Below are 24688 nucleotides of genomic sequence, written 5' to 3'. Positions count from 1 at the left end.
GTGCATCGGGCACCTGAAAGGGCTTAATAGAGAGTGGCTGTAATTACAATGGCTGTTCCACACATGCTCTTCGGGTTTGGGAGCCGGTGGGTATGCATGGCTCCAAGATGTTGGTGGTACAGTCCCCATTACACAGATTACAAATAAACAAACAGCTGATGTTCTGAAAGAAAGATTTGCCATACAGCTGAGTATACAGATTTGTTTTTAAGAAACAAACCAGGGGCGCCTGGGTGGCTCAGTCGGTTGAGCGTCCGACTTCAGCTCAGGTCACGATCTCGCGGTCCCTGAGTTCGAGCCCCGCGTCGGGCTCTGGGCTGTTGGCTCAGAGCCTGGAGCCTGCTTCCGATTCTGTGTCTCCCTCTCTCTCTGCCCCTCCCCCGTTCATGCTCTGTCTCTCTCTGTCTCAAAAATAAATAAACGTTAAAAAATTTAAAAAAAAAATGCTTTTAAGAAACAAACCAGAACTCACACATGAAGTGCCCTTCTATTAGTTACCTTGTAAGGTTATCATGTATTCATTCTGGGCCACAGTTTAACATGGTATGATACTCTCTGGAACTTTCTTTTTAGTCTGACAGCCTGTAAAAATAAAACTATCCTCTGTCCCTTCAAGATGGATAATATTTTAACGTTTATTTGTTTTTGAGAGAGAGAGAGAGAGAGAGAGAGAGAGAGCGGAGGAGGGGCAGAGAGAGGGAGAGAGAGACAAAGGATCCAAAGCAGGCTCTGTGCTGACAGCAGAGAGCCCAATGCAGGGCTCAAACTCAGGAATGGGGAGACCATGAACTGAGTCAGTCGCTTAACTGACTGAGCCACCCAGGCTCCCCTGGATTTTTTTTTTTTAAGATTTTAGTTTTAAGTAATCTCTACACCCAATGTGGGGTTTGAGCACAGAACCCCAAAATCAAGAGTCACAGACTCTACCAACTGAGCCAGCCTGGCTCCCCAAAGATGAATTTAATTTTGAGATTCAAGATTTAGCCACAGACAAAATAAATGATTACGTTGGGACCTAGCAGAGCGATCTCCGTTGATTTATAGAATGAGTTGTGAACATGATCTCTTCCCCAGGTGGTTGGGAAGAATAAGCCCATAAGAATGCCCCCCAAAATTCCTAAAATTGAAGAATAATGAAAGAAGCCAGGCCCCACCACATAGTAAGAAATAGACAACATAAAGCCATATACACTAGATGACATGTTGTATGATTCCATTTATACGACGTGTCCAGGAAAGGCAGATTTATAGAGACAGAAAGTAGATTAGTGGTTGCCTGGGGCTGGGAGTAGGAATGGGCATTGAGGTTTTTTGGGAGGAGGTAATGAAAATACTCAGATTGTGGTGATGGTTGCACGGTTTTGTAAACTTACTAACAATCATTGAATTGTATACTTAAGGTGAGTGAAATATGTGGCATGTTAATTATACTCAGCTAAAGCTGTTGGGGCAGAAACAGAGAGAGAAACAGTCCAAGAAAAATAATATAAAGAACATGGACTTGAGATTGGAATAATCATAGAGATCTATTCAATGGATTAGAAAGCCCAGAAACAGATACATGTAAGTATATGTTTAATGTATGTCAAAGGTGACATTTCAGAGTAGGGTGGAATACTTTAGTTGTTCAATAAATAATGTTACCTTTGTAACTCTGCAAGCACACATACTCCATTGGTCTAGAGATTTGAATGATGGGGATATATTGTTTTGATCTTTGCAACCCTAAGGTCTAGCTCAGTGCCTAGAAACGTACAATATCCAGTCAATTATCTGTCAATTCCTTGCAATGTTCAAAGTTTCAGAATAAGAGAATTCTCATTTTCTTTCAAAAGAAAAATGTACACAAATACTCTTCCCAAGCAAAACTTTCTTCTATCTAAAACGTCTATCCATTCTACTTGAGACCTGAATTCATTTTTTTTTTTAATTATGACCATTTTATTGAGATAGACCTCATATGCTGTACAATTCAGCCACCTAAAGTGTGTCTGTGTCTTTTGTATATTCACAGAAACGTGCAACCAGTCACCACGATCAATCTTAAGCCACTTTCATCACCCCAAAAAGAAAGCCCTTACCACCCATTACTTCTTACTGACCCCATCTTAACCTTCACCTTTGATTTCTGCCAATGGATTTATTTATTCCATCTTCTCTAATCCTATAGAATTCTGTTCATATCTATTACAGTTTTGGACACAAACTGTGAATACTCAGGACACGGGCATGTCTTAATCAGCTTTGAATATCGTGTGCCCAATGTAGAAAACCCCAGAAACCCTGACAAAGACCACAAACCCTGCAAGACTGAACCTCCAACATTCTCCTAGCCCATCTCCCTCTACTTACCCCCTTCCAACAACCTGACTTCTTTGCTTCTCCTGGAACATGCTTCTACCTTAGGGTTTACTCCTTCTTGTTTCAGTCTCTAGAATGTTATTCCCCTAAAGGTCACAGTGCCTACACTCCGTACTTCCTCTGTCCAAATGCTAGCGCATTAAGAAAGCCTTACTTGGGGCACCCATGTGGCTCAGTCCGCTAAGCTTCTGACTCTTAACTTCAGCTCAGGTCCTAAACTAACAGGTTTGTGTGTTTGAGCCCTATATCAGGCTCCGTGCGGACAGTGTGGAGCCTGCTTGGGCTTCTCTTTCTCTCCCTCATGCTCGCACCTTTTCTCTCAAAATAAATAAATACACTTAAAAAAAAAAAAAAGCCTTACCTCATTATCAGTATTTTGATCATAGATCTTATAATCATTGCTACCTAGCATGTATTAGACACTCACTAATATTGACAATTGAATGGATGAGTGTGGTTCTATATAAGCAAATTTTCTTCTAAATATGTCAATTCCAATATTTCTTTTGTCAACATGATGGATTTCAGCACAAGTTCTATTGGAATAAATATGGGGAAGCCTGGGTTGGGTTAGTCGTTTTTTTTTTTTTTTTTAAATTTTTTTTTTTTCAACGTTTATTTATTTTTGGGACAGAGAGAGACAGAGCACGAACGGGGGAGGGGCAGAGAGAGAGGGAGACACAGAATTGGAAACAGGCTCCAGGCTCTGAGGCATCAGCCCAGAGCCCGACGCGGGGCTCGAACTCACGGACCGCGAGATCGTGACCTGGCTGAAGTCGGACGCTTAACCGACTGCGCCACCCAGGCGCCCCTGGGTTAGTCGTTTGAGTGGCCGACTCTTGGTTTCAGCTCAGGTCATGATCTCATGGTTCAAGAGTTTGAGCCTCATGTTGGGCTTGGCACTGACACTGCAGAGCCTGCTTGGGATTCTGTCTCTCCCTCTCTCTCTGCCCCTCCCCCATGCACATGCACACGTGCTCTCACTCTTCCTCTCTCTCTCTCTGTCTCTCTCTCTCTCTCGCAAAATAAATAAACTTAAAAATTTTTAAACTTTTTATTTTATTATTTTTGAGAGACAGAGACAGAGCTCGAGCAGGGGAGGGACAGAGAGCGAGAGGGAGACAGAATCCAAAGCAGGAACCAGGCTCTGAAGCTGTCAGCACAGAGCCCAATGAACCCACCAGCCTTGAGATCATGACCCACACTGAAGTCGCCTGAGCTGAAGTCAGACGCTTCACTGACTGAACCACCCAAAGTGTCCCAATAAACTTAAAAAAAAAAAAAAAAAAGAAAGAAAGAAAGAAAAAAATTAAAAAGAGAAAGAAAGAAATGTGGCATATAGTTATTTGGGTAAAATTAAGCTCTATGAATCTCAAAGTTATTCAGTGAGGGATGGTATAGGTTATAGTTATTCTTATGTTTGCCATGACTTTTTAAAAAGTTAAAAAAAAAAAGGGGGGCACCTGGGTGGCTCGGTCGGTTGGGCAACTGAATTTGGCTCAGGTCATGATCTCAAGGTTCATGAGTTCAAGTCCCACATCAGGCTCACTGCTTTCAGTGCAGAACCTGTTTTGGATCCTCTGTCCCATTCCCTCTCTGCCCCTCCCCTGCTCACACACTCTCTCTCATAAATCAATACACATTAAAAAAAAGTTAAAAAAAAACTTTTTTTTTTTTTTAAATAACCTCTACACCCAACGTGGGGCTTGAACTCACAATCCCAACATCAAGAGTCATATATGCTCTACTGACTGAGCCAGCCAGGTGCCCCTGCCATCACTTTTAATTGAATCTTTCTCATAAAAAAGACTTAATTGATATGTATTGAATAAAAAAAAAGAGTGTGTTGGATCAACTGATGAGTCGTTTGGGGGAAAAAAAAAAGTCTAATTATATTGTGCCTCACATCAGACTCCAGAATGAATTCATATAGCTTATATCTTGTAGGATTAAAAAGGAAGATATACCAACACAAGAAGAAAACACAAGTGATTATTTGCAGTACCTTGGGATGGAGGAGTCTCTCCGCACATCTCCAAAGGCAAAAACCATTTTAAAAAGAAGAAGAAGGACAAGGATGAGAAGAAAAGGAAACATTGAGAGCCTTGATCACATAAAAATAAAATGCTTTAGGGGTGCCTGGATGGCTCAGTTGGTTGACCATCCAACTGTTGATTTGGGCTCAGGTTATGATTCCAGGGTCATGGGACAGAACCCTGCATCTGGCTCCGTGTTGAGTGTGGAATTTGCTTAAGATTTTCTCCCTCTATCTCCCTCTGTCCTTTCCTCCTCTATGAAATAAAATAAAATAAAATAAAATAAAATAAAATAAAATAAAATAAAATACAATACAATACAATACAATAGCAAGAAAAAATGGTAAAGAAAAATTGTTAATGGGAAAAATTAGACTAAAACCCAGTTTTATGCTACAGTCGCCATATTTTATTTTATTTTATTTTTTATAAAGTTTATTTATTTTGAGAAAGAGAGCGAGCACAAGCAGGGTAGGGCCAGAGAGAGAGGGAAAGAGAATTCCAAGCAGACTCTGTGCACTGTCAGCACAGAGCCTGACATGGGGCAGGAACCCACAGACTGGGAGATCATGACCCGAGCCAAGACCAAGAGTCCGACGTTTAACCGACTGAGCCCCTAGGTGCCTCACAGTTCTCATGTTTTAAATGCACAGGAATATGGGGTGCCTGGCTGGCTCAGTTGGAGGAACACGTGACTCACGATCTCAGGGTTGTGAGTTTGGGCTCCACGTTGTATGTAGAGATTACTAAAAAATAAAATCTAAACAATAAAATGCACAAGGGGGCTGCCTAGGTGGCTCAGTCAGTTTAGCATCTGACTCTTGGTTTCAGCTCAGGTCATGATTTCATGGTTCGTAAGTTCAAGCCCCATGTCGGGCTCTGCACTGGCAGTGCAGAACCTGCTTGGGACCCTCTCTCTCCCTCTCTCTCTCCCTCTCTGTCTCTCCCTCTCTCTCTGGATGTTTCCTGCTCATGCTCACTCTCTCTCAAAATAAATAAACTTTTAAAAAATGCACAAGGATATATGTTATGTGATATAAATGTTATATTATGTAGGTGGGTTATATATGCTATGTCTTGGTGTATAATTTTTTTGTCTTATTTTAATTTTCTTAAAAAAAATTTTTTTTTACATTCATTTATGTTTGAGAGATAGAGACAGAGCACAAGTTCGGGAGGGGCAGAGAGACGAGACACAGAATCAGAAGCAGGCTCCAGGCTCCGAGCTGTCAGCACAGAGCCGGATGTAGGTCTTGAACTCACGAACTATGAGATCATGACCTGAGCTGAAGTCGCACGCTCAACCGACTGAGACACCCAGGTGCCCCTGTGATAATTTAATAGGTATAAGGAGCCAGAGCAGCATGAGGGGCAATGAAAGAGGAACCAAGTGCCTTCAGGCCCTGGCACTCAATTAAGAAAAAAGATTGTCCTGGGGCACCTGGGTGACTCAGTTGGTTGAGTGTCTGACCCTTGGTTTCAGCTCAGGTCATGATCTCCCCGTTTTGTGGGTTCAAGCCCCGCCTCAGGCTCTGTGCTGACAGTGTGGAGCCTGCTTGGGATTCTTTCTCTCTCCTCTCTGCACCTCCCCTGCTTGCTCACTCTCTCTCTGAAAATAAATAAATAAACATTTAAAAAGAAGAAGAAAAGTTAAAAAGATTGTCTTAATCTGAGTGCTTCTTCTGTGCTAAGAAGTGTGAAGCAAAATCTACCAGGAGAGGGCCAGAGATGATTTCCTGAGGTTCTGCAAGTCTTGGTGTGTTTTGGGCTCACCTGGCGATCAAGTCCCGGGTAGCAACTTGTTTGTATCATATCAAGGCCGAAAGGGGTACAGAGGAGTCCGAAAGACACAGGTTCAAATCCTGACTCTTCTCTCCCTTTGATTTTGGGATTAGATTCTTGACTATTGATTCTTCATTTGGGTTGATTCACCCAGCTGCGAAATAAGTACATGATGCTGGTCCTGGCACAGATGAGGGTGTGTGCCAATGCTCAATAAATGATAGCCATTTATAGCTAATTTGTGGTGCATGCAGATAACTAAACAATAGGGCATTTGGGATATTTTGGAAACTTCTGGCTCCCAGAATGAGCCTGGCCCCAGGGTTACAGAACATCAGGAGCCGGTCAACCTTTGGGCGGGTTGGAGGGAGGCCCCCACCTTGCCTGCAGCTGTCCTGGAATGAAGCAGAGTTGCACAGTTGCCTAGTAACCCCTCTGGGAATCCAGGAAATTAGAACTTCGGAAGCTGTAGAGGAAAGGAAAGGTGGGGTCTTGCATGTTTGAATGTAAGCTGACACGTACCACCAAGTGGGGGCTGTATTTAGGTGATCTAAGTGATGCTAAGTATCCTGGCTCAGGTAATCTTTAGTTGTTGTCATGTTTACAGACATATATAAGATATTGAGAAGTTTCAAGATTCAAAACGTACAAGAAAGAGTGAAATAGTTCCCTCATATTCCTGTCCTCTCATTTGTCACCACCCAATCCCCTCCCCAAGGATGGTGGGTTATAGCCTTCATAGGAGCCTTCAAGAGCTGTACTATAGCCATCAAGGCAAATAAGTGAACATGTATTCTTTTTCTACCCCCACCCCCCTTTAACACAAACAGTAGCATACTAACTACTTGGTTTAAGATTTTGCTTCTTTCACTTAACCACTGGCTCTGGTTCCCTATTTGCTTTGATGTTGCAAGGGTTCCCTGGTTTGTATCTTTCCCTTGGTGGGAGGAGCCTAAAGAAGCTATTAGAATGTTTCCAGTATTTTGCTTTTACAATGTTGCAATGAGTTGCCTTGCACAGATGCCGACCACCGCAATACAATGAATCTGTTGGACAAATTCCTAGAAGGAGAATTCCTGGGTCAAGGGTAATGTACTTTTGCACTTTCCATAGATCCTCTGATGGCTAAATTGCCCTCCAAAGGAACTATATCCTTTTAAGCTGCCACTAATATAAAGAGCACCTCTGTTCACACCCTCTCCAAGGTAAGATGTTTCTAACCTTCTGGATCTTAGGTTGGTGGGTAAGAAACAAGGAATCTCAAGCTAATTCTAATTTGCATTGGTCTTAAGAGGCTCCTACTCCTCATTTAGCCCCTTCTTTGCTCTGGAAACCTATCCAGTGCAGCATCCTGTCAGGACACCCCTTTGTGGCTGCTATAAGCCGAGGGATTTTGAGTTTGAGTTTGCCCTTCAGCTTCTAGAAGTGTCCCTTGCTGATACTCCCAGAAATCTGTAGCCAAGGCATCTGTCCTTTCTTCCTGCACACATCCTGTTTCTTTTCCACTGCTTTGGCCAACCCACCACCTATTCTGTGGTTTGGGGCCGAGCTGACTCCCAATTTCATCAAAAGAAGGTTTTCATGTTTGTTTCCCCTATTGTTTTGGGGCAATTTCTGCGGCAAAAAAAAAACAGGGAAAAGATGACCCTTTGTCCTCACACTGAAAATCCTAAAACAAAGAGGCAGGCGTTATTATCACCTATTTTACAGATATAAACAGTGAGACTGAGGCTGATTAGAAGGTGCATCCCCAGCATCAAGTGACTTCAAGACCCTGGTTCTAGCTACTAGTTATTCTCCTCGTGACCTTAGGGACCTTAGGCAAATCACTTCTCTGAGGTCTTAGCTTGCTCATCTGTAAAATCAACACACTTGTGACTTTCAAAGTGTCTTAGAAGGAGCCCAAAGTCCCTCAGAAACTGACAAAGGATGGAGGGATGGAGGGGAGCAAGAGGTGTGTGTGGGGGGGTCTTCTACCAGAAAGAGCTGAACTTTTTATCAACATCAACATCATTGACTTATGCCTAAGGTTTATTTTGTTAAGAGGGTAATTGATGGGGGACAGCGCCTGGGTGAGTCAGTCTGTTGAGTGTCCGACTTCAGCTCAGGTCATGATCTTGCTTTTGTAGTTCATGAGTTAGAGCCCTGCTTGGGGCTCCCTGCTGTCAGCACAGAAGCTGTCAGTGCAGAGCCTGTTTCAGATCCTCTGTCCCCTTCTCTCTCTGTCCCACCCCCACTTGTGCTCTCTCTCAAATAATAAATAAACATTTTTTAAAATGGGTGGAATTGGTGGGGAAAAACAAAGTTTTTTTAATTTTTAAAAAATGTTTATGTATTTTTGAGAGAGAGAGAGAGAGAGAGAGAGAGAGAGAGAGAGAGAGAGAGCACGAGTGAGGGGGGCAAAGAGAGAGGGAGACACAGAATCCAAAGCAGGATCCAGGCTCCAAGCTGTCAGCACAGAGCCCGATGTGGGGCTCGAACTCACAAACTATGAGATCATGACCTGAGCCAAAGTTGGACACTCAACCAATTGAGCTATCCAGGCACTGTCAGTGCAGGGCCTACTTGGGATATTCTCTCTCTCTCTCTCTCTCTCTCTCTCTCTCTCTCAAAACAAAACAATCCAGAGAGTTCACATAAAAATGTGTACCTCTGGCTTCTCTTTAGGAAAACCAGACATGTGGCAACACAGATATCATAAACCAAGCACAGTGGTGTAGCCAGTCCCAGATCCAGAAACCAGGCACCAGGATTCTAGAGGCCCCTCATGTCCCCTTTTATTTATTTATTTTTTTTAACGTGTATTTATTTTTCAGACAGAGAGAGACAGAGCACGAACAGGGGAGGAGCAGAGAGAGAGGGAGACACAGAATCGGAAGCAGGCTCCAGGCTCTGAACTGTCGGCACAGAGCCCGACGCGGGGCTCGAGCGCATGGACCGTGAGATCGTGACCTGAGCCGAAGTCGGACGCTTAACCGACCGAGCCACCCAGGCGCCCCCCTCATGTCCCCTTTTAATGATGTCCCTCCTCAAGGCAAGGTTAACCACATTCCGGGGTTCTACTAGCATAGAGAAGTTTTGCTGGTTTCTGTACTTTACATAAATGAAATTACACAGCCTATTCTATGTTTAGTGTCTTTCATTCCACATTATGTTTGTAGGTTTCAACCACATGGTGGTAGGTGGCTGTGGTTCCTTTATTTTCACGGCTTTATCATATTCCGTTGTGTGAATATCTCACAAATGTATTCATTCAACCATTGATATTTTTTTTTGTTTCCAGATTTTTACTGTTATGAATCTCACCCTGAACATTCTTTTTTTTAAAAAAAAAAAAAGCCTTTTTACTTTATTTTAAAGTGTATTCATTTATTTTTGAGAGAGAGAGCAAGAGCAGGGAACAGGCAGAGAGAGAGAGAGAGAGAGAGAGAGAGAGAGAGAATCCCAAGTAGGCTCTGCACTGTCAGCACAGGGTTTGATGCAGGGCTCAAACTCATGAACTGTGAGATCATGACCTGAGCTGATATCAAGAGTTGGTCACTTAACTGACTGAGCTACCCAGGCGCCCCTGAACATTCTTGTACACATTCATCGCACATACGCGAATACACAGGAGTGCATTTCTGGCGGGAATACAACCGGGAGTAGAAGTGCTGAGCACAGGTTCAGGTGTGGTGGAGTGGCCAGTTTTCCCCGAGTAGCTGTACCACCCCACCTGCCACCAGCTGTTATGGAATCCGGTTGCTAGCTTATGCATAGCTATTACCTGACGGGCTGCAAGAGACACTGAAGTTTGTGACCCTCCTCTCCTCGTCCCTCCGGACAGGATGCCTCTTGAAGTTTTTTTCAAACTCAACCTTCTATCCTTTTCCAAAAGGTTCCAAGTCTTCTCAAGCGCACTTGCTTTTCCCTCTTCCTTTGCAATTCTTGATGGGGACTTCTGTATTTCAACATCCATTTATGTCTCCAAGCTGAGACCTGGAGGTTGGGTGGGAATCAGCCAAGACGTGGGGATGGGGGGTGAGGGTATTGGCCCTGAAGAATGTTCCAGGCTGAGGTGAGGTAATGGCATGTTTAAATCTAGAGGCCAAAGGCGGGGGTGGGAGTGTGGGGGGGAAGCAGACAGTTCTCAATGGCAGAAACTCTGCCTATCTAGAGGATTAGGGAAAGGCCGCTGGTGTTTTCCAGTCAAGACCCAGAGGGTCCTAGGGAACACAGAACAGCTCCCACAGGAAATACCTCCTCTTACCCCCCCCCCCCCCCCCCCAGAGCCGAGAATGCCCTGTAGGCAAGTGCAGACAGCAATTAAAAGAAGTTGATCTTTCTGGGAGGGTGAGAGGGAAGGGAAGAGGCTGGAGGGGAGGGCACAGGGTGTGTGTCCCACTGTCATGTAAATATCCCTTCCCGGCGGCTCCCGGTAGATTTAAACCCCTGCCACCTGGGGCTGCCTCAGTTCGTCAGAGCTTCTTCCAGAACGGTGTCTGCCCGGGTTTTGTGGACTTCCTTCAACGGCATGGCCCCCAAACGCCAGTCTTCACTCCCACCCCAAACGAAGAAGCCGAGACTGCCTGCTGCCCCCAAGCCAGAGGAGACGTCCACCTCTCAGCACTTGCCGAAGGGAGGTACGTTCCTACGCTACACTTTATCGGAGACTTAAGGGATTCTTTTCCCTCCAGTGCCTTTTGAGATAAGACCCCAAACACCCCGAAGGGTTTGCAGCACGGGGGGAGTGGATCAGGTTGGTGTGAAGAAAAAAAGGGGCGAAACTGAGAAACCTGGAGTGTGTGGCAGCTCATCCCTGCCCCCATCCCAACACCTAGGCGAGGCTGTCTCCGCCCCCAAACTCACTCCTCCCAAGTTCCCTGCCTTGGTAAGTGGCACCACCGGCCAGCCTGAGGCTGCATTGTGCGCGACCCCTTTCCTCTCCTTCTCCCCTCCTCATCCAAATAAATCCCCAAGTCCTCGTGGTTCTTCCTTCTCAGTACCTCTCCCATCCATCCACTTCCTTCCTGCGGCTGCCGCCTGCCTGCCCACAACCCTGGCGGGATTACTGCCACTCCTCTTGCTTCCAGCTTCCTCCTCCCCCTTCCCCCCCATCCTGCCTGAGCAAAGCCAATCACATGACTCCCTGGTTTAAAACCCTTCTTTGCCTCCCCTCGGCCCTCTAGGTATATAGACTGAGAGACCTCTCCACCAGTCCACCTGGTCCCTGCGCTCCTCTCCAGGTTCCTGCCCCCTCTGGCACCTCTCTTCCCCTCTCTCGCCTCCAGGCCCACTTTTCCTCTGCCTGGATCACTCTCTCCCCACCTGTGTTCCTCTCATTCTCCAGCTTTCTGCTGATAAGTCACTTCTTGCAGGCACGCTCCTTTGAGCCACAGCTGCTGGGTGTTAGGAGCCTGCTTCTGGCCTTTGTAGTGCCCAGAGTCACCCCCAGCCCGGCCCCTTCCTCATTACGTTGTAATTGTCGGTTTCACGTCTGCCCCTTTCTCCCCATTAACTGTTAACTTGGAGGTGAGGGTGTGTTTTCCAGACACACTGCTCGGAGCCAGTCAGTGTGGTTTGTTCATCTGATTAGGCCTCTCCGATGGCGTGGGGATACGGTGGGGACCTCGAGGGGGTTGGGTTTGGATAAGTAGAAGCCAGGAAAGCCATGTGCTAGGAAAACGTGACAGCAGGCTACCTAAGTGCAGAGGGGAGGGGCTTGGAGCCCTAATTTGCCGACGTGGCTGAGATCCAGCCACGCTTGTGGAAAGGAGCACTGGACCCAGAGTCCTTGTCGTGATGCTCCAGTGGGTCTGCTGGGTGACATGGCAAGTTTGACTTTGAATGGGTCTCCAGCCATCCCCTTCCAAATGAGATGCAAAAGACCTGCCCAGCTGATACCCACACCCCCCCCCCCCCCCTTGGTAAAGCTGGACAGCTAGGGTTGGACACCGGGCTTCGCCTGGCTGTGTGATTTTTGAGGGCAAGTGACATAACCTGTGCTTCCTTCTTCTGTAAGACGGGCTCAACAGAACCCATCTGTTAGGTTTGCTGTGCAGCTTAAATAGATAGGGAACACTCAACACATCGGATGGCTCATAATCAGTGCTCTTGATGGATAGTAAATATCTTCCCACTTGCGAGCAGTAACATGTGTATGAGTCCTCCTGGTCGCCTTCTGTTTAGCTTCTTGGGAGAATCAACAGGACTAGAAAGGATCGGAAGGTACAACCATAGTTCCTCCAAGGTGGTTCATCTAAGTCCAGATGACGGCTCATGCCACTCAACTGGGCACCAGCCAGCCAGGCACGGTGCTAAGCACTTCTCTATCCATCAGCCCTCATAACTGAAGCTGGGAAGAATTCCATTTTACAGATCAGAAGAAAAGGAGGCTCAGAGAGGTGGAGGGGGTAGGTTTTGGAGATCATCCTAGTGAAGATTTCCCAGTCATCTCGGGACACTGCTGTGTGGTTGAGAATGCCTGCATCTCTCCTCCAATCTTTAAGCTGCAGGGCTCTCCTTCTTCAAAGGAAGCTGGGGAGGAGAGGACAGGGAGGAGTGTCTGGAGGGAGGTGAGAGGCCAAGGAGAGAATGCAGAGCTCTTCATGTTGGAGAGGGGGAGACCAAAGTGACTAACTCACCATGGGTGAATTGTCTCTTGGTGTGTCCATGCCACTCCCTTGTTTACTGAGACTTTTGCCTTTTGCTTTCTCTTTCTCTTCCACTTCCTAGTGCGTGCTCCCTGCATTCGTCTTGAGAAGTGTTGCGGGAGAGGTCAGGAAGAGGAGCAGGATGGGTCTAAGGGCTAGGGGTGGTTGGAAAGGAGACCTGAAGCCCACTGCCTAAGCAGAAGGCATTACAAGGCTCCCCGGAGTCCCTGCGGATGCGTGGGAAACAGGTGCTCTGGGTCACTGGTACTCAAAGGCTGTAAGCGGGCTTTGTCTGAAAACAGCAGTCCTCAGCACAGTGTTTTTCAGACTGTTTCATCCCATTAGTGGGTCACAAAATCAATTTAGTGGAGTTTGACCTGCATTTAAAGAAAATAAAATAGAGTAGAAAATTAAGAGGCACATCACACTTAGGAAGGGTAAGTATTATTTTGTGTCTAGGTGCACACTGAACCCCGATGTCAGATGTCATGTCAAAGAATGGAAGACCGGTCTTAGGGAAGGGACCTTGTTATCCACTAGCATGGCTTAGAATGGTAGTTCTGCCACTTACATTTTTTAAAAAAAAATTGAATTTAGCTGTGAGATAAGGATATTAATGCCTACCCTGTATTTTGCAAGGATTAAAGGAGAAAGCGCATGCACTTATCACAGCCTGTGGCCCATGGTACACGTTTCAGCAGTGCACGAGAGCCTGGTATTTTATTCCAGTGCTGTTCAGTGACATCACAGTGGTGGCAGGAAATTGGCCACGGTGAGAATATTTATACACCACTGAAAACAGCAAATGCTACAAATCAGGCATTTTGGTGTGTTTTTTCCTCTTCTGGGAGCTGGTTGTCAAACATTTACCAGCTTCTCTCCGGTGCTCATAATTCTTCCTTTAAGAAGCCTGTCCAACTGAGACAGGTACGGGACTGAGCTGGGCTCAGTTAAGGATGGTTTTGGAGGGAAAGGATTAGTTGAATTTCTGGGTTTGGGGGAAAGTCCTAAGAAGACATTTGTATTCTCTACCCATGGAGTGTATGCCATTTATTTAACATTTATCATTATCGATCACCCACCAATGGACCGTCTTGAACATTAAAGACACTACTTGAGCTTTAAGAGCCGACAGTAAAATGTGAGTGCTGAAAGGCAAATACTCCAACCCCAAGTTCTGCTTACCAAGGCCCAGGGAGAGATTTCAGGCTTTTTGTGGTCCACCTCCTTGGGGCTCTGGACGAGGGAGTAAAGCAGAGGTGCATTTGCATTACCTGGAAAGCATTTTTTTTTTTTAAGTTTATTTATTTATTTTGAGAGAGACAGAGACCACACAAGTGGGGGAGAAGCAGAGAGAGAGAGAGAGAGAGAGAGAGAGAGAGAGAATCCTAAGCAGGCTTCACACTGTCAGGGAAGAGCCCAATACGGGCTGAACCCAAGAAACTGAGAGATCATGACTTGAGCCAAAATCAAGAGACGGACGCCCAACCGACTGAGCCACCCAGGTGCCCCTGGAAAGCATTATTTAAACAGAAATGCCTTGGGGCGCCTGGGTGGCTCAGTAGTTTAAGCGGCCGACTTCAGCTCAGGTCATGATCTCGCGGTCCGTGAGTCCGAGCCCCGCGTCAGGCCCTGGGCTGACAGCTCAGAGCCTGGAGCCTGTTTCAGATTCTGTGTCTCCCTCTCTCTGACCCTTCCCTGTTCATGCCCTGTCTCTCCCTGTCTCGAAAATAAATTAAAAAAAAAAAAAGCTAGCCCCCCCCCCCCCCCCGAAATGCCTTGGCCTTACTTAGTGGCTCAAAAGGCTTGCACTCTACTGCAAGGTGCTGTAGGCCCTAGCTCTGAAGGTGTGAAACGAACTAAACGCCCACGGCCTTCCTTCGGGCAGTTGTGCGCCTCAATGAGATTTGCTCCTGTTGCTGGGACCGGCCGATACAGCACTCTGCTGTTTCTTGCAAGCATTTAAACACCGACTCGGGCAAAAAAAAAGACCCGCGGGTGAACGTGGCAACTTCTTGCCTTCAGACTTCCAGTTTGGCGCGGCTCTGCCTAAAAGTCACCACTTGATACAATGTTCCCCCTTTCAGCCTTTTTTTGCATTATGTAACTTCATAACAGAAACGGGTACAGAGAGGGGAAAAGTGACTTGCTCAAGTGCACACAGCCTTCTTGGCAGAGGCTTGGACTAGAAGCCAGGAGAAGGCCTTCTAAGCGGAGTGGAGAGCTCCGGGGTTTACAACCAAGCCTGAGTGAGTCCGAAGGGCATCTTCCCCAACCGGAAAATAGGATGGAGATGCCGCCTTCCTTCTTCACCCACGAAGAAGGACGATGCCCCAGCAGCGTCCCAGGGCGCCGAACCCGGGGTGGGTGTATTTTCGGGCCCCGCTGTGAAGCTAGGCTACTACAAGGCCTGCACTTCTGGGGGGCTGTAACACCCCTCTCCCCTGCGCCCCGCGCCACCCCACGGAGAAGGGAAGCCGCTCCGCCACCACGTGACGCGCCTGCCCGGGGTGGGTGGGTGGGGGGGGCCTGCACGCAGCCCGGCAAGGCCCCGCCCCTTGGGCCGCCGCGCGCCCGTAGCGCGCAAATGTCCCGGGTCGGGCTGGAGAAGGGGAAAGCGGGGGAGGGGAGCGCGGCGCGGGGGGCCGGCCCCGTACGTCGCCGCGTTCCTTCCTCCCGCCTCTCGGCCAGGCCCTGTGTCTCCTCGCCGCGGCTCCGCCCCCTCGTCCCGGCACCCTAGCCAATGGCGACGCGGCGCGAGCCTCTCCGGCCGGGGGCGGGGCGTACGCGCGGGGCCTGGCGCGCCTGCGCCCTGCCGCCCCCCCCCCCTCGCCGTGAGGAGGAGGAGGTGGTGGAGGAGGAGGAGGCGGCTCGGGGAGAGAGCGAGCAGCGAGCTGGACCGCGGAGCGTGAGTGAGGGAGCCGAGCCGCCTGCCCGCCCGCCCGCCCGCCGCCGCCTCCCCTCCGTAAGCAGGAGCCCGGGCCGGGGCCCGGCACGCCGCCCCAGCCCCTCCCTCGTCGTCAGGCCGCGAGGGCAGCGCGCGCGAGCCAGGGGGAGGGAGAGCGAGCGAGCGAGCGAGCGAGCGAGCTAGCGAGCGCCGGGAGGAGGCGGCCGGACCGAGCGAGCGCCCGCGCGTGTGGCGTGAGGGGAAGCCGCTGCCCGCCCCCTTCGCCTTCCCTTCTCTCCCCCTCCCCGCTCCCCCCCCGACCGCGGAGCAGCACCATGTCGGCGCCGGCGGCCAAAGTCAGTAAAAAGGAGCTCAACTCCAACCACGACGGGGCCGACGAGACCTCAGGTGAGGAGCGGGCGAGGCGGGGGCCGGCCCGCGCCGCCATCTTCGCCGCCCGCCCGGCCCGCAGGCCGCCGGCGGGGCGCGCGGGGGGCGCCGGGCGGACGGGCCGGCGCGCGCCTCGGCGCCCTTTTTTGTGCGCGCGGGGCCGGGGCCGGGGTGGCGCCGCGGCGGCGGCCGGCGCTGCGAGGCGGGGGCGCTGCGGCCTGCTCTCGGCGCGGGCGGAGGAGACCCCCCCCCTTCCTCTCCCCCCTCCCTCGCTCTCCTCCCCCTCCCTCCCTCCCGAGAAGCCTCTCTTTATTGTGCTCCGCCATGATGCCTCGCTCCCATCAGCCGCCGCCGCCGCCACATGGTGCGGCCGGACGCGGCCCCGCGGCCGGGCCTCCGCGCGGCTCTCCCCCCCCCCCACCCCCGCCCTGCGCGCCCGGCCTGCGGGCGGCGCCCCCGCACCCCCGCACCCCGCACCCGGAGGCCGGCCCCGGCGCGGCCCTGCGCCTCGAGCTGGGGCGGGGTGGGGGCGCGGGGAAGCACGCGGCCGGCCGCGCACTGGGCCCCGGCCGCCCGGGAGGATGCTCCGGCCGGCCCCGGGCGCGCTTCGCACGTGGGGTGGCCGGCCCGTCGCGGCGGGGCGCGGGGAGGCCCGGCCCGGCGGCCCGGCGTGTCGGAGGGGCTTTACAATGGGCCGCGGCGACCCTCCCAGCCCTGGCAGCGGGCGCAGGCTTTCTCGGCAGGGGGGCCGCCGGAGCCGGGATGGTTACCGGAAGTGAGCCGCGCGATCGGGCCCCTTCACGCCCACTTGGCTTTGTGGGTGCTGCAGTCCTCCCCGGACAAAAAAAAGGGCACCCTCCCCGTAGCACACCCCCTTTTCCCCGTCTCTCCCTTCGGTGGCTCGTAGTTTCCCGGCTCCGCGCTGGCTTCCCGTAAGTGTGCTCCAAGATCGTGTGGGGCCGCCTCGGAGCCAAGCGCGCCTGAGATTGGGTCGGAGGGGGGAGAGAGGTCAGGGTCGAATCCCGGGGCTCCTGTTCTAAGGAGCGAGAGTCGAGTGCTTAGGACGGTGGGGGGCAGATCCGAGGTCCTTACCTGTCAGGCATGTCTGATGTCTTCGTTGTGATCGATGCTGAGCAGTATTCTCAACTTTGCGTGAGAAGTGATCCTACCGCTGAGATAGGTGGTGTCCTCCCTTTCCTGATTGTCATGGGTCGGTTTGCGTATTGGCCTTAACAGCTGGCACTGTTGTGTAGCAGGTATATATATATATATATATATATATATATATATATATATATATATATATATATATATATATGTATAGTGTGGTGAATAGCAAACAGTGAGAATTTCTGAATAAGGCTTATTCACTACCTTTCGTAAGAGCAACTTTAATAATGGGTCTCCTTTTTGCAAGGGAACTCTCGAAAAAGTGCTGCAGACTTGAGTAGCTTAGCAGATTGTATGATTTGTGAATAGTCTTAATTAAGAAATAATTTGTTAACTAGAGGCGTGAACACGTGGAGAGCATGCCTTGTAGTAGGCAGTTTCTTTTTTAAAAACTGCTTTATTGGTATAACTCACGTCACCGGTCGTGTTAACATCAGGAAAACTGATTTTGTGTTCTAATTAGTATTGAGTCCTGTGCACCTTTTTCTTGCAGAAAAAGAACAGCAAGAAGCAATTGAACATATTGATGAAGTACAAAACGAAATAGACAGGTAAAGTTTTTCTTAGTTTACTTTGGAGAAGTTTTTTTGAGATGCAGCTTACGGCCTGGTGATCATTGAAACTATGGTCAAATAAATCTGTATCCGCTGGCCAAGTGGAGATGATTACAACTTAGTGAGAAATATTTTTGAAAGGTCAGTGTTATTTTTCTGTGAAATATTTCTATGTTGATCAAAAAGTTTGAAGAAAGTATATTCATTGACCTTTGGGTTTGCTTTCAGAGGCTACAAGTTGTCTGAATTGCCGTGCCTGAGCTTCTGATAGTTTGGCATTATGGCATCAGTGTTGCTCCTGCTTGGGTTATAACTTTGTTACTTGATCAGCAACTTTTTTTTTTTTTTTTTTTTTTGTAAACTTAATCTGCCTGAGGGAAACAATTGAACTTAGCGTGGTGATAGACTTGGCAACTTAAATATACAATGTTACCAGAATGCTCAGTTGGGCTACTTTAGGAACTGTCAACTGTTGAGTGTGTGTTGGTGAAGTAGCTCAATTTGTCATCTTAGTTTTGACGTCTTTCACTCCAAAAATCTAGGTGTTCTGGTTATCATGAGTGAGTACTTTGTACTGTTCTAAAGCTAAAAAGTAAATATTCTGTAGTTTCAGCAGTTTTTGTATTTGTCAAATATCGTAATTGTCAACGTGGTTTTTCATTTGCTTCAGACTTAATGAACAAGCCAGTGAGGAGATTTTGAAAGTAGAACAGAAATATAACAAACTCCGCCAACCGTTTTTTCAGAAGAGGTCGGAATTGATCGCCAAAATCCCAAATTTTTGGGTAACAACATTTGTCAACCATCCGCAAGGTATGTTGTGGCAGAGCACTATTGCAGGGTATGGGGTGTCCATTCGTTAAAGAGTGGGGGGACTTTGCTTGAGAACTTAGTCCGACATGTTCGTTACATGCAGAGATTAAAGCACTCGGGAGGCTTGCATTTAATGCTTTCTCTATTTAGAAGAGACTATCTCCTAACTTGAGATTCCCTTTAATTATTTGGTAAAAGATAGTGACAGCCCTGACACTGAGCCATCTGGTTTGCAATGAATGGATTTATGAAATCAAAGACGCTCACTGAATTTGGAAAATTTTAAAAGGCATCACTTGAATTGTTTGTTAATACTGTCTGTTTAATATCCATTTGACCTGTAATTTGCTGGTCCAGTGTCTGCACTGCTTGGGGAGGAGGATGAAGAGGCTCTGCATTATTTGACAAGAGTTGAAGTGACAGAATTTGAAGATATTAAATCAGGTTACAGAATAGATTTTGTAAGTATCAATAAGTGATCTTGTTTGCCACTGTGGACATTAATTTAAGCTTTGGTTAGAAGAGCTGTTTGTATTGATTTCCAATTCTCAATTCTTTATTGTAGTATTTTGATGAAAACCCTTACTTCGAAAATAAAGTTCTCTCCAAAGAATTTCATCTGAATGAGAGTGGTGATCCATCTTCAAAGTCCACTGAAATCAAATGGAAATCTGGAAAGGTATTTGAGGAATGTTGGGCAAAAGTATCATTTTGTGTATTTTGGTTTAGTTGAACCTCTTACCAATACTTGGTGCTTTGGTAATGTGTTAAGTGCAAACCCTTAAGATGTAAAAAAAAGAAAAAGAAAAAACCCTCCACTGTGTTAGAGCCAAATACAATAGCTTGGAGCTGTCAAATTATTGTGTTGAGTTTTTCAAGAAACAGGCTAAACTTCTTTGATTCCTACATGGGTTACTGAGCTTTTCAAATGGCTTGGTACTCGCCAGATTGCATTTATATCTACATTTATGCAGTGAGCCCATTTTCAATTATACTGTATTATGGGTAGTGGTTGTCAAAGTGGAACTAATTTTGTACGTAAAGTAGTGAAATTTAGATGGCCCCTTTATAGGAGAAGCTTTTTGTATAAATTTGACGTCTTTGCAGACCTAGAATTTTAGGACTTTGTTTTTATCTGCTGTACGTTTTATAATTTCTTTTAGACGACAAGTATAGATGACATACTAGTGTGATTCCCACCCCCCCCCTTTTGTGTCAAAATCTTAAGTTATAGGGAAATTTAAGTGTTGTGGAGAACCTATGTCAGAAGTTCTTCTGTCTTCGTTTAGGATTTGACGAAACGTTCAAGTCAAACGCAGAATAAAGCCAGCAGGAAGAGACAGCATGAGGAACCAGAGAGCTTTTTCACCTGGTTTACTGACCATTCTGATGCGGGTGCAGACGAGTTAGGAGAGGTCATCAAAGACGATATTTGGCCAAATCCTTTACAGTACTACTTGGTGAGTCGAGAATGTTTTTTTAATTCAAGGTTGTATCTGTCTCATTTGTTGGAAAACGAGTTCCTAAGGTAGTTTGTTTTTGTTTTTTGTTTTTATTTTTGAAGGTTCCTGATATGGATGATGAAGAAGGGGAAGGAGAAGAAGATGATGATGATGATGAAGAAGAAGAGGGATTGGAAGATATTGATGAAGAAGGAGATGAGGATGAAGGTGAAGAAGATGAAGATGATGATGAGGGGGAGGAAGGAGAGGTAAAAAAGAATTTGGTTAAGTCCAAAGAAGACCAATCTTGAAAGAACTTACCCTGTTATTTTGTGGGTTGTATATATTGTGTAATAGAGGTGTGGCCAACGGTGGGAGGATTTGTAGGTGAGACGAGCTAGTCTTTCGAGATGGAAGAAAGTTTTAATCAAGTCCTTGTATCAGTGATTTTTAACTGTAACTAGTTCTGCTTTTGTGGTTCTACTCTGTTCTGTCCTTCCCCTAACTAGTACTTAATGAGAGTGATATGGGTAGTGCAGCTGGTCAGATTCTGAGAAATCTAAATAGCAGATTTGCATGTTTTGGACAAAAACGGTAAAATCCTTCTAGTCAGATCGAAATAGATTGTTTCTTGGTTTGTTTTACTTGGTGTGAAAGAGGTCAGATTTTGGTTAGCGCCGAAAAGTTAACTAATTTACGTGAAACAGCATCACTGGGTCGTTCAATTGAGATTTGATACCGACCGATTTGTGGCTTCGTTCGTAAAACGACACGTCCCCGTGGTGCATCAGTGTGTCCTATGGAAGTCCATGAGTGTCCGTACGAATGTTGGGCAATGACCTCAGAATTAACCCTGGAGATTAACTGCCCACTTTTCTTTCTTACAGGAGGATGAAGGAGAAGACGACTGATGGATCCCAACCTTCCTTTTTTAATTTTCTCCAGTCCCTGGGAGCAACTTGCAGTCTTTTTTTTTTTTTTCCCCCTCCTCCTCTTGTGCTCATTCGCCCTGTTTTTTGAAGTCTCTTTTCTCTCCCTTTATACCATGGTTCTCAACTTATTTTGGGGGGAAATACCTTGAGCAGAATACAGTGGGAAAAGAATCTCTACCCCTTTCTGTTCCAAATTCATTTTTATCCCTTCCTGTCTCAACAAAAACTTTATGGAATCAACACCACCGTGCTCTGTGGGAAAAAAGAAAAACCTTCTGCTCCCTTAGCTCTGCTGGAAGCTGGAGGGTGCTAGGCCCCTGTGTAGTAGTGCATAGAATTCTAGCTTTTTTCCTCCTTTCTCTGTATATTGGGCTCAGAGATTACACTGTGTCTCTATGTGAATATGGACAGTTAGCATTTACCAACATGTATCTGTCTACTTTCTCTTGTTTAAAAAAAAGAAAAAAAAAACTTAAAAAAATGGGGTTATAGAAGGTCAGCAAAGGGTGGGTTTGAGATGTTTGGGTGGGTTAAGTGGGCATTTTGACAACATGGCTTCTCCTTTGGCATGTTTAATTGTGATGTTTAACGGACATCCTGGCAGTTGAAGATGACACTTTTAAAATAAAATTCTCTCCTAATGATGATTTGAGCCCTGCCACTCGATGGGAGAATCAGCAGAACCTGTAGGATCTTATCTGGAATTGACATTCTCTTGTAATTTTGTTCCTGTTTATTTTTAAATTTTCTTTTTGTTTCACTGGAAAGGAAAGATGCTCAGTTTTAAACGTTAAAAGTGTACAAGTTGCTTTGTTACAATAAAACTAAATGTGTACACAAAGGATTTTGATGCTTTTCTCTCAGAACAGGTGTATTTAATTATGATTTTCCAAGTTTGACTTGTGTAACGTACTGTCAAACTTTGTCACCCTGACTCCGTATTTTTTGATACGCACTTTGCAGGGTGACCTCAGGGCTTGTGTGGACTGAGAAAGGGATTTGAATCAATGTATTAATGTCTCCAAATCCGGGAACCATCGTGGGTACGATTTGCCGTCAGTTTCTGAAATTCTCCACCTCAGTCGGGGTACCAGATTGCCCAGAAGTCCGTTATGATTATGTTGTGCCCTTGATTTGTATCTCGAATTGGCATTTTTGAAAATGGGCCTTTATTTACCTGGATATAATTCTAGTGCCTGCCACCACTGTCAGACAGACCTGGTGCTCTAATGCCGAATTACACACAGGGCAGTTGCTGGCGTGCCTTCATTGGCACCACGAAACGTGGCTGAGAAGACAGACTCTCAGACAAGAAGTCCGTACTGGTGGTAAACTCAGGAGTACTTTTGTCTCAAAGTACTAGCTATTTAGCACGTAGCTCTCAAGCGAGACCTGTCCGTGTGAATCTGGGTGAGAATGACGGGCTCGGCTCTGCTAAATGCCGTTGTGCATAGAATAACATTTTGGGAAGCTACCTAATGCATAAGCTTTTTAATGCTGTAAATTATAGTAGCTAAAATTAAATGCCACTTAACTTTTTCAGAGATGAATTCATGGACAGCCTGGTCAAATTCAAAGCTTTTTGATGTATAAAACTTTATAAATGGAACTATTCCATCGATAGGCAAAGTGTAATGAAAACCTGTCTAGATGGATAGTATGTAATTTCTGCACAGGTCATGTTTAGTAATTACATCACTGTATACCGGTCAGGAATCTTGCTCCAATAAAGGAACATAAAGATTTTTTTTGACTGGGGTCATTCTCCTTGTTTTGTAGAGAAATGTTACTTGCTTTTGGATTCAGATGATAAGCTAGTTTTTCTGTGTGGTTTGTGTTCATAGTGACTGGGGAAGGGGGTAAGCTCTTCATATCCTCCAGCAGTATAGCCGAAGCGACATCTATACGAGAGGGTATGTATAAAGGTCACGGGAAAATAACTTCTTTGGGATGTAGTCAGTTCGTGAAGGGATTGAGTATTTTTCATGTCGAAGTCAAAACATTTAAAGGGCTCTTTGCTGAGGGGGAAATACAGTCACTTGAATGAATTGCTCATTCAGTAGGCCTGTAATTATTGTTTCACAGAGTTACATCTTTAGGAAAACTGACTTACGGGCCGTTGAGTAGGGCTGTCCGGTTATAGGTCCCTTTAGTCGGACTATAGAATGTTCTTTTGTTTTTGGGAATGTGGTTAAAAAAAAAAAAAATCAGCCCTTAAAAGATAAAAGTCCTCCCAACTATTGCCATCACCTTTTAGATTGCCCTGTGCCTGCAAAGGGCGTGAGGGGAATAGCTAGGCTGGGAGAAAGGAGAGTGGCAACGTTAATGTCCTGGAAAGTGGCTACAGTGTAGCAGGTGTGCTTTGGGCTGGCCCTCAGGCAAGTGTGTGTTGTAAAGTGCCAGATGAATGGCTTAAAGCTCCTTTGCTACAAGGACATTTCAAAGGAAAGGGGTAAATAAATGGTGGCTGTTGAGGTAGTTTCTCTGGGAAGGGGACTCCCTCTTCCAAACTTCAAAGCTGTGCCAAACTCTGTTTATGAGGGAATAGCTACATGAACTGGGGCATGGAGGGTAGTAGCTGGTAATAGATGTTTACATTTCATTTCAAACCTAACGGAATCTTCTATTTTAGACCCTCCCTCCAGTTGGTAGATCGTTTCTCCTTCGATGTCCTGATTTCTAAAAGACTTAACTGTTCTCTGACCTCTGTGACCTGCCCCTACAGTTTCGCCCAGCTCCGGCTCTAGGATGTAGGGTTTAAATGATCCATAAGCCTGCCTGTCTTGTCGGGCTGACATCTGCTAAAGCCTGTTTCACTTGTGTTAGCTCTCTGGCTGCTAAATTTAAGTTGCAGATTTTTGACTTGATGGATTTGGGGGGCCTTTTGGGCTTCAGAGGATTCTTAGTCACTGGTGTTTCTAGGTTGATTTTTGGTAATCTTTATTATCATTACTGTTTCATAATGGTTGGTTTCATGGTTTCACTTGGCCCCAGAAACATAGGTTTGGTTTTTCTGCCTTTTCTGTTAGGTTTTACTATGAACTCTTTCTGGCTCATGCAAGAATGGAATCCTGTTGCAAAGGGTAAAGACTTTTCAGGATTTCCTGAAGATCAGGACAAGTTCTCAGGAGTCAAATGAATAGCCATTCCAATTCTTTAAAGAGGACATCTTAATCGTTTTTGAAAAGTCTATTCCCTCCCCCATCCCCCACCCCTGCAGTGACCATTTCCTCCTGAATGTGTGACTGTGTTCATGAAGACTTATAAGTTGAGTTTTTAACAGGTCGGAGGGGAAGAGGGTTGCAGCTTTGTGATTAGAATAGTGGAGGGTATGTGCCAAGCTGATTAGTTGGTGACGTTGTGTATTCATACCACCGAAGAGAGGCGAATCCAAAATGTAGATGGATTGATGTTTGCAGTACGGGGAAGGAAAAAAGAAATGTGTAGAAAGGACAAAAAAATTTAATGTGCCCTGCTAGGAAGTGTTTTCGTTCCTTTCCGGTTGATGTTTTTACAGTTTTAACAGCCAATTAGCTGGAGAGTTGTTTGCACCATTCACCATCCACTGGATGTGGAATGTGAAGGGAACCTCACTTTTCCAAGGGGCTACTGTTTCGTAAGTTACACTGTCACCGTCAGGCACAGGATGCAGCTCTCTGGTCAGATTCCTCCATCAGCCTGGAGGTTCC

General features: G+C 46.7%; 1 protein-coding gene across 2 annotated transcripts; it reads left to right on the top strand.

Annotated features, from left to right (window-relative positions):
* Nucleotides 1-15656: 15656 nt before the first annotated feature.
* SET (SET nuclear proto-oncogene) lies at nucleotides 15657-22745 on the top strand. 2 transcript variants are annotated; one of them, XM_047830014.1, is made up of 8 exons: nucleotides 15657-16106; nucleotides 17752-17809; nucleotides 18483-18625; nucleotides 18983-19086; nucleotides 19191-19304; nucleotides 19915-20085; nucleotides 20190-20295; nucleotides 20955-22745. In XM_047830014.1, exons 1-8 carry the CDS (start codon nucleotides 16034-16036, stop codon nucleotides 20960-20962), a joined length of 777 nt encoding a protein of 258 aa, XP_047685970.1. In that variant the 5' UTR covers nucleotides 15657-16033; the 3' UTR covers nucleotides 20963-22745. The 2 variants fall into 2 exon arrangements, with proteins under 2 accessions (XP_047685970.1, XP_047685969.1); XM_047830013.1 differs by having other exon boundaries at nucleotides 20190-20336.
* Nucleotides 22746-24688: the final 1943 nt, after the last annotated feature.

Source organism: Prionailurus viverrinus, chromosome D4 (genome assembly GCF_022837055.1).
Source record: "Prionailurus viverrinus isolate Anna chromosome D4, UM_Priviv_1.0, whole genome shotgun sequence".
Lineage (NCBI taxonomy): Eukaryota > Metazoa > Chordata > Mammalia > Carnivora > Felidae > Prionailurus > Prionailurus viverrinus.
The sequence above is the reverse complement of the archived record's forward strand: the minus strand, read 5'-3'. Positions and strand labels throughout refer to the sequence as shown.